Genomic DNA, 16,276 nt, shown 5'->3' on the forward strand with positions numbered 1-16,276 from the left:
AGAACCAACATTGAATCCATAAAGGGATCCATTTCCATCATGCAAACCACAATAGAAGCCACGGTCAACAGAGTGAATGAAATGGAAGGTAGAGTGTCAGATACAGAAGACAGAATACACCAACTGGACCAAAAAGTGACAGATATGGAAAAATCACTCAAATTAAACCAAAGGGAAATTCAAGAGCAAGCAGATAATGCTAAAAAATTTAACCTTCGCATAATCGGAGTGGACGAAGGTGAGGAATTCCAGAGCAAGGGAATGCAACACCTATTTAACAAGATAGTCAATGAAAATTTTCCCCACCTCAAAAACGACCATCTTAACTACATCACAAAAGCTTATCGAACACCCAACAAGCAAGATCCCAGGAGAAACACTTCTAGGCACATAATAGTAACAATGATGGATCTGAATAATAAGGAAACAATCCTGCATGCAGCAAAAATGAAGAAGGAGCTATACTACAACGGGAAAAAAATTAGAATCACTGCAGATCTCTCCACACAAACAATGAATGCAAGAAAAGCCTGGGAAAGCACCATACGAGCCCTGAGAGCCAATAACTGCCAACCCAGACTGATATACCCGGCAAAGCTAGCATTCACATTCGATGGAGAACTGAAAACTTTTAATAGCAAAGAAAAACTAAATGAATACATAAACATTAAGCCAGCATTACAAAGAATTCTAAGAGGGGGGACACAACCTGAAGAAAGCAACCAGGAACTGGGACCTGCCCCAAACAGGCATTACTCAAAGTCTAACTGAGCAAGCACAGGAGGAAAGGAAAGAAGAAAAACTTAGGAAAACGGAATGGCAGGGACAACAATGCATCTCTCTATACTTTCTCTTAATATAAATGGGCTGAATTCGCCAATTAAAAGAAAACGAACTGAGGACTGGATCAGAAAACAAGACCCATCCATCTGTTGCCTTCAGGAGACCCACCTCTCAGCCAAACATACAAACAAACTCAGAGTGAAGGGGTGGAAAAGGATCTACCAATCAAATTCCCCCAATAAGAAAGCAGGTGTAGCTATCCTGATATCTGACAAAATAAACTTTTCATTAAAATCAGTACAGAAAGACAAGGACGGACATTACATATTAATAAAGGGAACAATCCAAGAGGAGGATATAACCATCATCAACTTATATGCCCCAAATATCGGTGCACCCAGATATGTTAAACAAATGCTCTCAAACTTACAGAATAAAATAGATCCCAATACGATAATACTAGGAGACTTTAACACGCCACTCTCACCAAAGGACAGGTCTACCAACCAGAGGATTGGCAAAGAAGCTACCGAATTAAGTGAGGCCATACTTCAAGCGGAATTAACTGACATCTACCGAGTATTTCACCCTAAAACAACACAGTACACATTCTTCTCAGCAGCTCATGGAACTTTCTCCAAAATAGACCATATCATAGTTCATTCAAGGAACTTAAGCAAATACAAAGGGATCGACATAATCCCCTGTATCCTATCTGACCACAGTGGAATCAAGCTAGCTCTCAATAACAAAGCATACCGCAGAAATTTCTCTAATACATGGAAATTGAACAGCACACTCCTTAACAAGGCCTGGGTAACAGAAGAGATCAGAGAAGAAATAAAGCATTTCCTAGAACTCAATGAAAATGAAAACACCTCACAAAGAAACTTGTGGGACACAGCAAAAGCAGTCCTGAGGGGCAAATTTATTGCCCTCAGTGCCCACATCAAGAGAATGGAGACAGACCAAGTAAATAATCTCATGTTGCAACTAAAACAGCTAGAAAAACAAGAAAAAATGGGACCTAAAGCTACTAGACGAAGCCAGATAACCAAATTGAGAGCAGAGATTAACCAATTAGAAAATCAGAAAACCATAACCAAAATAAACCAAACAAAAAGCTGGTTCTTTGAAAAAATAAACAAAATTGATGGCCCGTTGGCAAGATTAATTAAAAAAAGAAGAGAGGAAACCCATATTAATAGGATTAGGGATGCCACGGGAAACATCACAACACGTACCCAAGATATCCAAACAATTCTAACAGACTACTTTCAAAAGCTATACTCTCTAAAGGAAGAAAATCTGGCGGAAATGGATGCATTTTTAGAGAAATACAAGTTACCCAAACTGAGCAAAGAAGAAGTTAACCAATTAAATAAGCCAATATCCTATAATGAGATACAGGAAGCTATCAAAAGTCTTCCAACAAAAAAAAGCCCAGGACCAGATGGATTCACAGCAGAATTCTATAAGACCTTTAAAGAAGAACTAATACCCATACTCCTCAAGCTCTTCAGAGAAACAGAGAAGGAGGGAGCTATCCCAAACTCATTCTACGAAGCCAATATCACACTCATCCCCAAACCAGGCAAAGACCCAACCAAAAAGGAGAATTACAGGCCAATCTCCTTGATGAACACAGATGCAAAGATCCTTAACAAGATTCTAGCTAACAGAATCCAGAAACACATAAAAAAAATAATACACTATGATCAGGTAGGCTTCATCCCAGAGACACAGGGATGGTTTAACATACGTAAGTCAATAAATGTAATCCAGCATATCAACAGAGCCAAGGTCAAGAATCACATGATTATCGCCACAGATGCAGAAAAGGCCTTTGATAAAATTCAACATTCATTCATGCTAAAAGCTCTGGAGAAAATAGGAATAGAAGGAACATTTCTAAAAACAATAAAAGCCATTTATGACAGACCAATAGCCAATATTATACTTAATGGGGAAAAGCTACAACCAATCCTCCTAAAAACAGGAACAAGGCAAGGATGTCCACTGTCTCCACTCCTCTTCAACATAGTCCTAGAACCCTTAGCCAGGGCAATAAGGCAAGAAAAAGACATTAAAGGGATCCGCATAGGGAAAGAAGAAGTGAAACTATCCCTTTTTGCAGACGACATGATACTATACCTCCACGATCCCAAAAACTCCATCCCCAAACTTTTAGAAATCATAAGTCACTTCGGCAAAATAGCAGGATACAAAATAAACCCACAAAAATCAGTTGCCTTCCTATACACTGATAACGCACAGGAAGAGAGGGAAATAAAGGGAGCAACCCCATTCACAATAACCTCCCCAAAAATAAAATATTTAGGAATTAACCTAACCAAAGATGTAAAAGAACTATTTAATGAGAACTATAAAAAGTTAAAGAAAGAAATTGCAGAAGACACTAGGAAATGGAAAGACCTCCCATGCTCCTGGATAGGCCGACTTAATATAGTAAAGATGGTGATACTTCCAAAATTAATATACAAATTCAATGCAATTCCTATTAAAATCCCAATGACGTACATCACTGAAATACAGAAAACAGTCCAAAAATTTATATGGAACAACAAAAGACCTAGAATAGCCAAAACAATTCTAGGGGATAAAGACAATATGGGAGGGCTATCCATGCCGAACTTCAAACTCTACTACAGAGCTATAATCACAAAGACAGCATGGTACTGGCACAAAAACAGACCCGAAGACCAATGGAACAGAATAGAAGATCCAGATATAAATCCACAGGCCTACAGCCAGCTGATATTCGACAAAGGAGCCAAAGACATACAATGGAAGAAACACAGCCTCTTCAACCGCTGGTGCTGGGAAAACTGGGCAGCCACATGCAGAAAACTAAAAGTGGACCCCAGCCTATCACCATGCACCAACATCAACTCAAAATGGATTAAAGACCTTAACATTAAACCTGAATCTCTGAAACTACTGCAGGACAGAGTAGGAGAGACACTTGAACTAATAGGCACAGGAAGGAACTTCCTGAACAGAGTCCCAGGGTCACACCAAGTTGGAGAGAGACTCGACAAATGGGACTACCTTAAAATAAAAAGCTTCTGCACAGCTAAATCTATCGCAACTAAGCTAGAAAGACAACCAACTAATTGGGAAAAAATATTTACCAGCAATATATCAGACAAGGGGTTAACATCCTGTATATACAGGGAACTCAAGAAACTAATCCCTCCCAAACCTAACAAACCAATTACTAAATGGGCAAGGGAACTAAAGAGGGACTTCTCAAATGAAGAAATAAAAATGGCAAAGAAACACATGAGGAAATGTTCATCATCCCTGGTGGTGAAGGAAATGCAAATAAAGACAACCCTGAGATACCACCTTACCCCAGTCAGAATGTCCCACATCCACAAATCAGCCAACGACAAATGCTGGAGGGGATGTGGAGAAAGAGGAACCCTATTACACTGCTGGTGGGAATGTACACTTATACAACCACTTTGGAAAGCAGTCTGGAGGGTCCTTAGAAAGCTAAAGATTGACCTCCCTTACGACCCAGTCATACCACTTCTAGGCATCTACCCTGAACAACAGGAACCAATATACAAGGACACGTGCACCTCCATGTTTATTGCAGCACTGTTCGCAATAGCTAGGATATGGAAACAACCTAGGTGCCCCACCACAGATGAATGGATCCAAAAATTGTGGTATCTATACACAATGGAATATTATGCAGCCATTAGAAATGACAAAATAATGGCATTTGCAGGGAAATGGATGGAGCTAGAAGGAATCATGTTGAGCGAGGTAAGCCAAGAACGAAGAGACAAACGGTACATGGTCTCCCTCATAAGTGGATGCTAAATCCAAAAGGTTAGTGATACGACAAAACTAACAGGACTTAAGAAACAAAGAACTCCCGCTCATCTGGTTGAACCACTACTAAATATCCTCATGCTGCTGATCACAAATATGGTATATAACATGTGAACACTGTTATATATTACAGACTGTGGTAGACAATTTGCTCCAGGGAAGTTAGAATGAACTTGTGACTTTGAAATTATGTAATCATTTAATCACAATCAAAAAAAAAAAAAAAAAAAAAAAAAAGAACCTCGGGGAAGGGAGGGAGGGAGGGGATGGTAGGGGGAAAACAATGGAGGGGGTAACAATGTTCAAGAGGAAGTGTACTCATAACCTCACTCATGTAACTGTGACCCTCTGTATAGTAGCTTTACAATAAAAAAAAAAAAAAAAAAAAAAAAAGTCAGTTATGTCCCTTCTGCTTGAACTGCCCCTGGGAGCAAGGCATATGGGAAACCCAGAGATACTACCCTGGCATTGAGGTGCCCATTTCCTGCCTTTGAGAAATGAATAAAACAGGCACTGAATCAAAGTGCAAGAGACCAGCTAGGAATGGGACATGGTTAAGGCTTTGTGTGGGAGTGAAGAGGTAGAAACCTGTGAGTGATATAGCACTGGAGGTGTGGAGGAATCCAGGGCCTTCCCTGGGGAGACCTGACATATGGGAAAGACAATTCCTTTGTGTTATCTATACACAAAGCTTGATGGACCAGGCAGTAGTGTCAAAATGATGACAGAAAAGCCTCTCATTTGTGCAGTTCAGATGCAGTTTTGATTTCCTCTCTGCCCCAGCCACTAGACCAATAGGGAAAGAGTTGGGTGACAGAGATCTAGACCCCCCCCCACACCTTGTGACCCCACCGAGTAAGACCTGAAAGGCAGCCACAGTGAACCCGGTGGGTGGATGGCTGTGGCAGCTGGGCAGAGAAGCTAGGAGGCTGTTTACCAAGAGCCAGGTGAATGAATCACTGTGTGTGGACGTTTGTCACCACACCCGAGGTGTCTGAGGCAAAGGACAAAGACAAGCAGCCATTACCAGTCCCTTTCTGCTCCTCCCTCCAGAATAGTGCATACACCTCTCCCCATTCCACGCCTGAGTTCCTAGACATGATTTTGACCTGCATATCCCTGGAAAGGGACAGTAACAGTTTCCCTGGAGTCTCTCTTCTCCAAGAAGCCTTGTTGGCTGTCCGGCACACAGATCTCCATTCCCGATCTGATTTAACCGGCAGCAGCTCTGCAGCTCCTGCTGCCCCGGACTTCTGAGGCCCTGGGCTGGATGCCTGGTGCTGCTTTTGACGGAGGATGGGTATCTTACCTGTCCAGTCTAACCTGCCGGACACCTTGTCCACGTGCTTAGAGTGACTGAAACTCATTTCCTCTTTCAGTGGGTCTTAGAGGCGGGGCAGGGTGGGAGGAAGGGCAGTCATTCTTCAGTACCCTGACTGTGGGAGGTGAATATAAACACTCCTGGGATCCAGTGACCCTGGGAGGGTTCAGCTGACCTCCAGCTGCTGGCTGGACAGGTGGGGGCGGGGAGGGGAGGGAGGGGTAGCAAACAGGGCCCCCAGTGTGCTAACCTTGGTTTTTGTTGCCTCTGTCACTGTACCTGTGCATCTCCCCCAATCTTAGAATGTGGGGCTGTCAAACTGAGAGGAGGCAGATTGTTAGCTCTGGGTGGTTGGCTGGTCAGTCATCGGGTCTGTGGACAATGTGCTCTGGGCTGGAAGAAGGGAAGAAGCAGCCAGGAGGCCTGGGGGAGCTGCAAATGGCTCTGAGACACATGCTGTGCCCTTCTCTCTGACAAATGTCCAATTCCTATCTCCAATGACACCACGCACACACCTGGGAGCTGGTGCTGCCAGTGCTGGGTATCTGACCGGAGGACCTTCCCATCTCCTCTATCCTATCACCACTGTGTTAGCCAGTCTGGGTCTGGTAGAAACCCAAACATATGAGGTCATAGTACTTACAAGTTTTCTTCCTGTTCTCTCTCTCTCCCTCCTCTGGTCCTTGACCAGTGAAGAGCTTGTTCCTCTCAGCCTGTATGGCAGGTCAGCCAGGTATCATTCCCTGCTGTCTTCTTGGAGGAGTGTTTTGCCAGCAGCTGGGTGCTGGTGGCTCATTATTATAAATCTAGCTCCTTAACAGACTAAGATTTGAAGATTGAAGTTCAAAGCCAGCCAGAGCAGGAAAGTCTGTGAGATTCTTACCTCAACCAGCAAAAAGCCAGAAACAGAGGTGTAGTTTAAGTGGTAGAGTGCCAGCCTTGAGTGGAAAAGGAAAGATTGTGAGAGTGGAGGGAAGATCAGAGCTAAGAGCGTCTTCCCCTCAGGTTTGGGTTTGACTCCAAAGTTAGACTCGGGCTACTTCTGCTCATGCCTGTCAGGCGACCTGAGCACAGTTAAATGCTGTCCCTGCTCAAAGCCCTAACCCAGGTCTAACATTGTATTACAAGCTCTATAACTTTGTGTTTATCTCTTTATGACCTGGTCTACCTAATTGTTCTGTTTCCTCCACCTGCCCCAGGGCCCTTATAAACATCCAACATTCCAGTCACAATGGGGTAACCTGTAGCCCCTAAACATGCCATGACTTTGAGACCCTGACATCTTCGAGACCCTCACAGCTGTTTTCTTCTGTTGATACTTTGTTCTCCTATGCCTCCTTCTCTGACTATCAATCCAATATATACTCAATGCCATTACCTTCCTATAAACCTGCTTAGGAAGGTATCCTCTTGCCTCAAAAATACCTAAAGCAGCTGGGTGCTGGTGGCCCAGACCTGTAATCTTAGCTACTCAGAAGGCTAAGATCTGAAGGAAAGTCTGTGAGACTCTTATCTCCAATTAACTATCAAGAAAAGGCTCAAGTGATAGAGCACTAGCCCTGAACAAAAAAGCTCAGGAATAGAAACCAGGCCCTGAGTCCAAGCTCTGGGACCAGACCATGCACGCATGTATACACACACACACACACACACACACACACACACACACACAACCTAAAGCCGTTCAGCAACAAAATATTTCCTTTGTATTATTATAGTGCTTAGTAATATAATACTTCCTTTATATTATTATGGTGTGCTTTGAAACCGAGTCACACTCAACTTTGGACCCCTAAAGTACCTACCACATGTCTGGCACAATTTAAGATTTGTGTGTGTGCCAGTTTTGGGGCTTGAGCTCAGGGTTTAGGTACTGTCTCTGAGCTTCTTCTGCTCAAGGCTAGTGCTTTACCATTTGAATTACAGCTCCACTTCTGGCTTTTTATTTATTTATTTATTTTGCTGGTGAATTGGAGATAGGAATTTCATGAACTTTCCTGCTTGGGCAGTTTCAAACTGTGATCCTCTGCTCTCAGCCTCCTGAGTAGCTTAGGATTACAAGCAGGAGCCACTGGCACCTCGCTTACAAAGTAAGTTCTCAATAAATCTTTATGGACATGTATTAAGCCATAAGTTGAATGAAGGGAACAGTTCCTCAAGAAGGGAAGATGGTACCAAAACAATAGAATGCTGTCCTGCCCTGTCTCCCCACTTCCCACATTCAGTAAGTATGTACAACTTACTAAACAGGCTCGTCGCACACTGTTGCTGCCTTCAGTTCCAAGTCTGAGGCAAAATGCCTGTCTTCTGATTTCCTACAGTGTAAAGGAAGCAGTACTCACGACTGGCCAGCATAACCTGTAACTCTTCAAGTCAACAGCACTTCCTGAAAAACTTTGTAGCCTCAGGTTTCTGCTAGGAACTGTGAAGGACAACAGTTGTCTGGTCCCTACCCTCAAGGTAGTGAAAAAAGATCAAAAGATGGGAGACGTTTGCCGTGGGAAGGACTTGGGTAAGCAGAGCATGGCAAGAGCAAGGAAGAGGAAGGCAACAAAGTGAAGGGCCTCCTGCAGGGGACAGATTATCTAGGCTATAGCTTTGTTTGTTCAGGAGGTAAAGGTGATCTGTTAAGGTAGGCCCATGGAGGAATACCTTGAAATCTCTTAAGTGTGAAGTTAATGCTTTTGCAGGCGAGACAACATTGCAGGGCTCACCCCATCTGCCAGATGAGTGAAATTTAGCAGTGTGAGGGAGGGGAAAGTCTGGAGGTTACAGAAATGGGGCCAGCAGCAATCTAAGACTGCTGTTCTGAGGGTCTGAAGAAGCCGGTGAGTCAGTAAACTCTGGATTGGGAGTCAGTTTTAGTCCCAGCTCTGCAACAGCACCTAGAACATGTAGCTTCCCTGTTCTTCACACTTCCTTAACTGTAAAATTTTAAAACCATTCCAACAACCTTTGAAAACGGATGGCCCACTGGGAACGAGTGGAGCCTTAAACTTGAAGCTGAGAAATGAAAGGAAGTGGTCAGTCTAATAGGCCCTTAGGAGTTCAGAGGGAGCTCAGAGATGAAATTTAGGAGTGTGTGACGTGAGCCCAGCCAGATACAATGGGGAACTGCCAGGGTCAGGGACTGCCAGCTGTCCTGGTGTTTGATTTGGCAATCCCATTTCCAGTTCCCCTTTTTCTTTGCTTTTTTTTTCTGACTTAGCCTCACCGTATTTGGGGAGGGCAGGGCAAAACAGGGCACCCCCTCACCCACCTCATCCCTACTAACCTTCCCCTTTTCTGGCCCTCACAAGATCCTCTTCTTCCTCTGACTTCCCCCAGAGCTAAAGTAGAAATCAGCCTTGCATTGAGTCATCTTCATTTTCAGCCTCCCTCCTAGATAACACTGAGACCTCATGTGTTCCAGGAAAGATGCTGAAAACATGAATGCATTTTTTTTTCTTTTACAAGAATCCTAGCGGGCGATGACTATCTTACTTTATGGATGAACAGAGACTTACAGATCTTAAGTAATCTACACAAGGCCATACACCTGCCATTTGGTGATGCTTTGGGCTGTGACACCCTTAGGCAATAGATGAGAATTCTTGAGGCCTCGCCCCTGCTCACGTGACTTTACCCTTCTTTCTTTCCCCCTCCCCCCTCCCCCCCCCCCCGCCCACGGCACCGCTCCAGCCCCGCCCCTGGCGCCCCAAGCCGCCCCTGGACAACAGGTTGGGGCGGGCGGAGGGACCGGGCCGATGGGGGCGTGCCCCGGAGGGGGCGTGACCGGAAGCCTTAAAGGGGCCGGGGCGGCGGAGCTGGCTGTACCGGCAGCGGGCCTCCGTTCTCTCCTGGTGTCTGAGCTGGTCGCGGTGTCACCATGTCCCTGGCGGCCTCGGCGGGCAGGGGCCCGGGGACCCTGTGGTCCCCAACCCACGTGCAGGTGACGGTGCTGCAGGCGCGGGGTCTGCGGGCTAAGGGCCCCGGGGGAACGAGCGACGCGTACGCGGTGATCCAGGTGGGCAAGGAGAAGTACGCCACCTCGGTGTCGGAGCGCAGCCTGGGCGCGCCGGTGTGGCGGGAGGAGGCCACCTTCGAGCTGCCGCCGCTGCTGGCGTCCGGGGCCGCACCCGCGGCCGCCGCCACCCTGCAGCTCACCGTGCTGCACCGCGCGCTGCTCGGCCTCGACAAGTTCCTGGGCCGCGCCGAGGTGGACCTGCGCGAGCTGCACCGGGACCAGGGCCGCAGGAAGAAGCAGTGAGTGCGGGCCGCAGGCGAGGCGGGGGTCCCGGGACCCCGAGGGGCGAGCGGGGGGTCCCGGGCGGCGGGGAGCCAGGCCTATCGGGGGGGGGGGGACTCGCCTCAGCGAGGTGGCACCGAGCTCGCGCGTCCTTCCGAGGGCGCGCCCCGCCTCTCTCCCCGGGCCTGAACCTTCTGGGCGCCCCGACGCACGGTCCACCTGAACTGAGTTTTTGATGAATTGAAATGGTCTGTGGGCAGCAGACTGCTTAGGTATTACTCGTTTTACCATCAGGGTATTTTACAGAGCAGCACCCTTGAGCTGACGGACCCCTGACCTCGGGGAAAATGAACTGCAGGAGGGCCATCCCATGGTAATGGCCCCCAGAGTAGGGCCATTACCGTGGGGGGGCGGCTGGAGGAGGGGAGGCAGGGGAAGGTGGAAAGCCACCAGTCTGCTTGGCTAACTCCCGCCCCTACCTAAGTTTGTTCCTTCAGCAAGAATAGTTTGGTATTTGCCCCCCAGTTCCAAATTAGTAGGGATTTCACAGCCGATGGATGGCCTCAGTGCCCATCTCTGGGCTGGACTGAACTGGGTATTGGTCCTCTTGGGAGTCTGTCCTACTCTTGGTCTAGGCTGCTCTCTCAAAGTATCTCATTACACCAGAAAGCTGGGCAAAACCCAGCCAAAGCTCACAGTTAGGGATTTATTTATTCTCATTGGCAGGTGTTTGGAAAGGGCAGTGCTCTATCCCATGGAACATCTGTTTATCTAGTGTACCAAAGCTGGTCATGATTCGCCTACCTAGTTACATTGCTTGACCTAAAAGCTACCAGCTAGACATCTCACCACCTAAAACCTTGCAGGGTATTTGAAGCACACTGACTCACCCATTGTGAATTAGATAGAACACTTGTGGTGATTGGAACAGAAAAGGCTGGAGGCTTCCTAGTTACCCTGAGCCTTACTTTAGGGTGGACTTAGTTTCAGGGAGTGTGTTTGGACATGGAATATCTGATCCACTTATCTGGGCACAGATGAATAGGCATTTCTGAACTCAAATCAGATAAAAATGGAGACTCTTGTGAAGATGGAGGGATTATCTCATAGCATCACCGTACAAGTCAGAAGGCTGTTCAGTGTCTTTGCGAAGGAGCAGGTGAAGCAATGCTAATTTTCCATCAGATTAAATGACATTTTGGGGCCTTGGTTGTTGGCTATTGGCCATTCTTTATCTTGCCTCATCTTAAAATGTAAGTATGTTATTCACTTCCGTCTTTGCCATCTGTTTCTCTGTGAATATTTCATCTCTTTGACAGATAGATCACATCTCCCTACCAGAGATGGGGATTTCAGAGTCCTGAGTCTGGTGTCCTCTGTGAACCTGACTCATTGTTGGCTTGCTCAGGCTCACCTGTTTCCCTATTTCTAAATAGAGCATGTTGCCAGACTTAATTGATGTTTGTAAGATGTTTCTGCGATTCTGGACTCAGGAAGCTGGTGTTAAGATTCAAAAGGTTCTGTACTGCTTTGTGAGAGATAAAACCTTTCTAAGCTGTCTTTAAGTTAAGTCTCTACATCTCCATTTTGCTCATCTTCATGGTAATCCTAAACCTACATAGTCACTCCTGTTTCTATTACAAGAGCTGACTGCTACTTAGTCACAGTATGACTTGCTGGAAAAATAGTGCTTAGTTAATGTGTTTGGGTTTTTTTTTTTGTCACTTCAGTGGAAGGCTTCCTGCTCCTCTACGAGTAGTAGATGAAATCATAAGCTTTCCATCTACCACTTCCTGGGGCTTTCCAAAGAGTTGGTGGAACCCAGTTAAACTGAGTTGCTTTCATGCCTCAGTTTATCACTAGGGTACCCTATGTCAGCTGAGATTTGGAGAGTAAGATATGTTCTCAAAGGCAAAAGTTTTAACAGAAAGAAAACAGTTGACCTGGGAAAGTCATTCAAACTAGTTATTAATGGTTTGACTTAGACATTGCAAACCTTAGACATTGCAAACCGGAAACAGAACAAAAACTAAAATCCTGGTCTCTAGATTGTGTGTGTGTGTGTGTGTGTATGTGGGTGTGTGTGTGTTGTGTTACTCCCTAGCAAAGAAGAGTTGCTTCAACAGAGCATGACTTTTGTCATGGGTCCAGTTGCTGAAACTCAAGAGTCATTTGAGCATTAAGAGCCAACTGTGCTAATGTTCCCACTTACTTTCTTGTAAAAGCCTCCACCTATCAAATTAATTTGGAGTCAAGAGAATGTACTTTTTATATCATTTCAAGTTTGGAGTGATGACACACACCTTTAAAACACTAAGGTAACATAGCTGTGATGTATTTAATAGGGTGTGACCTTTAGGTTTGAAATTCATTGTCACATCTGGTAGAGAGTAGGGTCTCAGAGGATCTTTGTTAAATGGGAATCAGTGAAGTACCAGGACCTCAAACAAGGCTCAAGGATATTCTAAAATGTAGCTATTTGAAAGAATTGGATATTCTAAAGTGTAGATAATTGAAAGAACTGTAAGTGTACTCAGATGTTGGAGTAAGTTGACAGTTGAAAAATTGGGGTTACTAAAAAAGAAATAGGAAATTGAATTATGTAACTTGAGGGTAGGGACAGGAAAGGGAAAATGGGAAAAATGATAGAAAAGGTGGCAATGATTAAAATGTATTGTACTCATAGCCTGACTTATGGAATTGTACCCTCTTTGTACAACTATTTAGTAATAAAAATGAAGAAGAAAAGAAATAGGGCTAGGAGGTTGTTTTTCTAGGACAGATTCAGAGAAATGGCTTAGATGTCTGTAGAGATAAATAATTCCCATGATAAGCAATTGGGGTTTGTGCTTATACTTTTAGGTTTTCTCTGCTTAAATTTTTGTAACAGGTTGGAAATTTTAAGCAGTGTTCTTACTGAGTTTGTTTTGTTTTGTTTCCTTTCTTTCTTGGAATTTCTTTTAAAGATAGTATTGGGCTTTCCTGGAAGCCCTCCTACTTATCAAGCCCCACCCACTTCACTGGAGAAAACTAAGCTTGGTGCGCAAGATTGAGTGTTCTGTAGGTTCTGGGGTAAACAACCTTACCTTGCTACGACCAGTAGAGGAGAGTATGTCAAACTTGTCATTAGTTGAGGTGTGAGAAGTTCCTTGTGGTTTTTTTGATGATGATACCTAGCATTTTGTTTGCAAGACTTTCATTTAGCATGGAGGAACTTCCAACTGCTTTTTCATTTCTTTCTCATTTTTACAGTTCATTTAAATACATTTTAATACCTACTATGTATGTGGCAGGTGCTGTATATGCAGAGTAAACCAGTGCTGAACAAGGCAGGCATGGTATTTGCTTTGGAGAAGCTCAGAGCCTTGTGGGGAGTAGACTTTAAACAAATGAACATAAAAATAATCATGAATTGTGATAAGTCCAGTGGAGGAAAAGAACAGGCTATCACAAAAGAGAAGGAATGTTATGATTTGAAGAAGGAGATTATGAAGTGGGGTGTGGTGGATGAAGCCTAGAGTCTCAGTTATTCTAAAGATTGAGGAAGGGAGATTATTTGATCCCAGGAGTTCAAGCCCAGTCTGAGCAGAGGAGATTGCAAGATAGCTTTTGGCATATATCTGAGGAATAAAGAGGACTTCTTCTACTGAAGAGTAAAGCAAGTGGGCCTGGTAAGAAACCTGTGCAAAGGCTCAAAGGCTGGGGCACCTGGGAACTTAGAGGATTGTGTAGGGTGAAGCTGAACAGAAAGGGATAGCTTTATTTAAGAGGACTAGAGCCAGGCCCTAATGCTTAAGCCTGTACTTCTAGTTACTCAGGAGGCTGAAATCTGAGGATCAGGATTCAAAGCCAGCTTGGGCAAACAAATCTGAGATTTTTTTTTTTTAATCTCCAATTAACTAGCAAAAAGCCAGAAGTGGAGGTATGGATCAAGTGGTAGAGTGCCAGCTTCAAGTGAAAAAGCTAAGGAAGAGCTTGAGTTCCCGAGCTCAAGCCCCCAGTACCAGCACCAAAAAAAAAAAAAAAGGAAGAAAGATAATGTAATCCAGTTGTGGATTTCAGAAGTACTTTATGGGTTTAATTGGCCTAACTGACAGACTGAAGTGGTAGGGGGTGTGAGAGAGGAAGTAATAAGAATGAACAAGTAAAATAAAGAGAGCGTGGTGTTGAAAGTGAACCAGGAAGTGTCAGCTGCTTTCTTCCCCCAACAGTCACTTTGTTACTAGGGTGAGGTCAGCATGATTGACAACTTGGGCAGTGCCATTTGGAAGTTGCCTTTCCTATTGTAGCAAATGACTAGGACATGCCATTGAAACTAGGGTGTGTATAAGTCTCCCAGTAGTTACCATTTTAGTGCAGGCCAAGTCTTTTGTTCTGTAATCCAGAAGCAACTGTAATCTTGTTGGAGTACTCTTATGTAGCTGATGATGTCACTGCTTCAGGGACTATAGGACAGAGGAAAAGAAGTAAGATGTAACAGTAGGTGCCAGGAATTGGTGGCTCATGCCTATAATCTTCACTCCTCAAGCTGCTGAGATCCAAGGATCATGGTTCAAAGCTAGGCTGGATAGAAAGTCTGTGAGACTCTTCTCTCCTGTTAACCACCAAAAAGCAGGAAATGGAGGTGCTGTTGAAGTGATAGAGCTCCAGAGCCTTGAGTGAAAAAGCTAAGTGAAAGCTTGAGACTCTGACTTCAAGTCCCACTACTGGCTGGCACACACACATCACCCACCGTCCCCCCTCCACAAAGGATATAAACCCTTGAGTGACAAGTAAAACTCTCAAATAAATGAACCACTTAATGTCATCAACTCTAACATGTATTTTTTGGCATATCTCTTCCTCCCTTTAACCGTATCTTAGATAGCTAGTAAACTCCTAAAGTATTAGTTGCTGTGTATCCTGGAAACTCATACTTTTGAAGGAACAAGTACTCTCTCTGGCTTAGCTCTATCAGGACCTAGGAGCTCAGGCCATATAAATACAAGACTGATAGGAGGTCATCAGAGGCCTTATCTTCTTTTCAGAGCAATTCCCAGGCTGCTCTTTGGTTCTAGATCTTGGCAGGTCTCTATACCTTGAGGTTCTTTGAATTCCAACAAAACCAACACCCAGCCTTTGTGTTGGCAAATGAGTCCTGCTTCCTCTAAGGTGTTCTGTGTTGGCTTTCATGCCATATTGGACTCAGAAGACCTAGCCTGACTTTTGCCATTTTTTCCTGAGGCAGGGATCATTTCTATCTGTTCTTTGCTCTGTGACCTAATGCAGGGGCTCAGTCAATGTCTCTGGAGTGTCTGAGTGGTTGGGGGTGTCCTACAGGCCAGGTGGCAGTTTGCCTGGGTGAATTGCTCAATCTTACATTTAGCCAGTGGATTCAAGACTGGAAATGGTGGGCAAAGTCAGGGACAAAGCTCTGCCTGTTTCAGTTTCCCAGCCTGGGATTCAGGTCTGTGATTGTTTACTGCCCTTTCTTAACACTGAAGAAGCAAGTTTACCTCTGTGACCATGTGGGTAATGATGCCTTTTGCAAAAGAGTCAGTTTGACCCACTAATGAGAAGAGAAATTCTTTCCCTGCTGGGAGAGGTATGTTGATAATCTAGTAAAGAAAAATCGAGGGCTTGAGTCTCCAGGGTATCCCTGGGGGAATACTTTTAGGAATGTGCCTGTGGAGAGAAAAAAGGCAGCTGTGATGATCTGTTTTTGAATTTGGGCCCTTGAATTGCCCAGAGGAAAGGCATTTATGAGAAATATTTCCAGAGGCGTGACTGCCTCTTACATCACTTTTGTAGTGCATTTTTATGAATAAGGACATGGCTAAGCTCTAGATAAGACAATAAGGGTTCTAGATATAATGGTCTGAAAGGGCCTCTTGTCATAGAAGTCATGTCTTCTGTGTGAGCAACTGTGAGTGCAGTTCCATGTTTTGAACTTCTTCTGGGATGTGACCTCCTATAGCACCTTTCCTTTCTTGGTCAGAAAATGTGATTGGTGTACACTGCAACAAAATGAAACTTTTCATTTTACTAATAATTTATTAAAGTGAAATTAAAAATTTTTTTTTCCTGCTTTGGAC

At 44.5% G+C, this 16,276-nt stretch overlaps 1 protein-coding gene across 2 annotated transcripts in view; it reads left to right on the plus strand.

Annotated features, from left to right (window-relative positions):
• The first annotated feature begins 9,778 nt into the window (after positions 1-9,778).
• Positions 9,779-16,276, plus strand: part of Rab11fip1 (RAB11 family interacting protein 1) — a 35,345-nt gene continuing 28,847 nt past the window's right edge. For both annotated transcript variants that reach the window (XM_042701519.1, XM_042701520.1), the window contains exon 1: positions 9,779-10,219. In XM_042701519.1, the coding sequence (XP_042557453.1) occupies positions 9,843-10,219 (377 nt within the window). In that variant the 5' untranslated portion in view covers positions 9,779-9,842. The remainder of the gene's footprint in view (positions 10,220-16,276) is intronic.

Source organism: Dipodomys spectabilis, unplaced genomic scaffold (assembly GCF_019054845.1).
Source record: "Dipodomys spectabilis isolate Male_0828 unplaced genomic scaffold, ASM1905484v1 ptg000009l, whole genome shotgun sequence".
Taxonomy (NCBI): Eukaryota; Metazoa; Chordata; class Mammalia; order Rodentia; family Heteromyidae; genus Dipodomys; species Dipodomys spectabilis.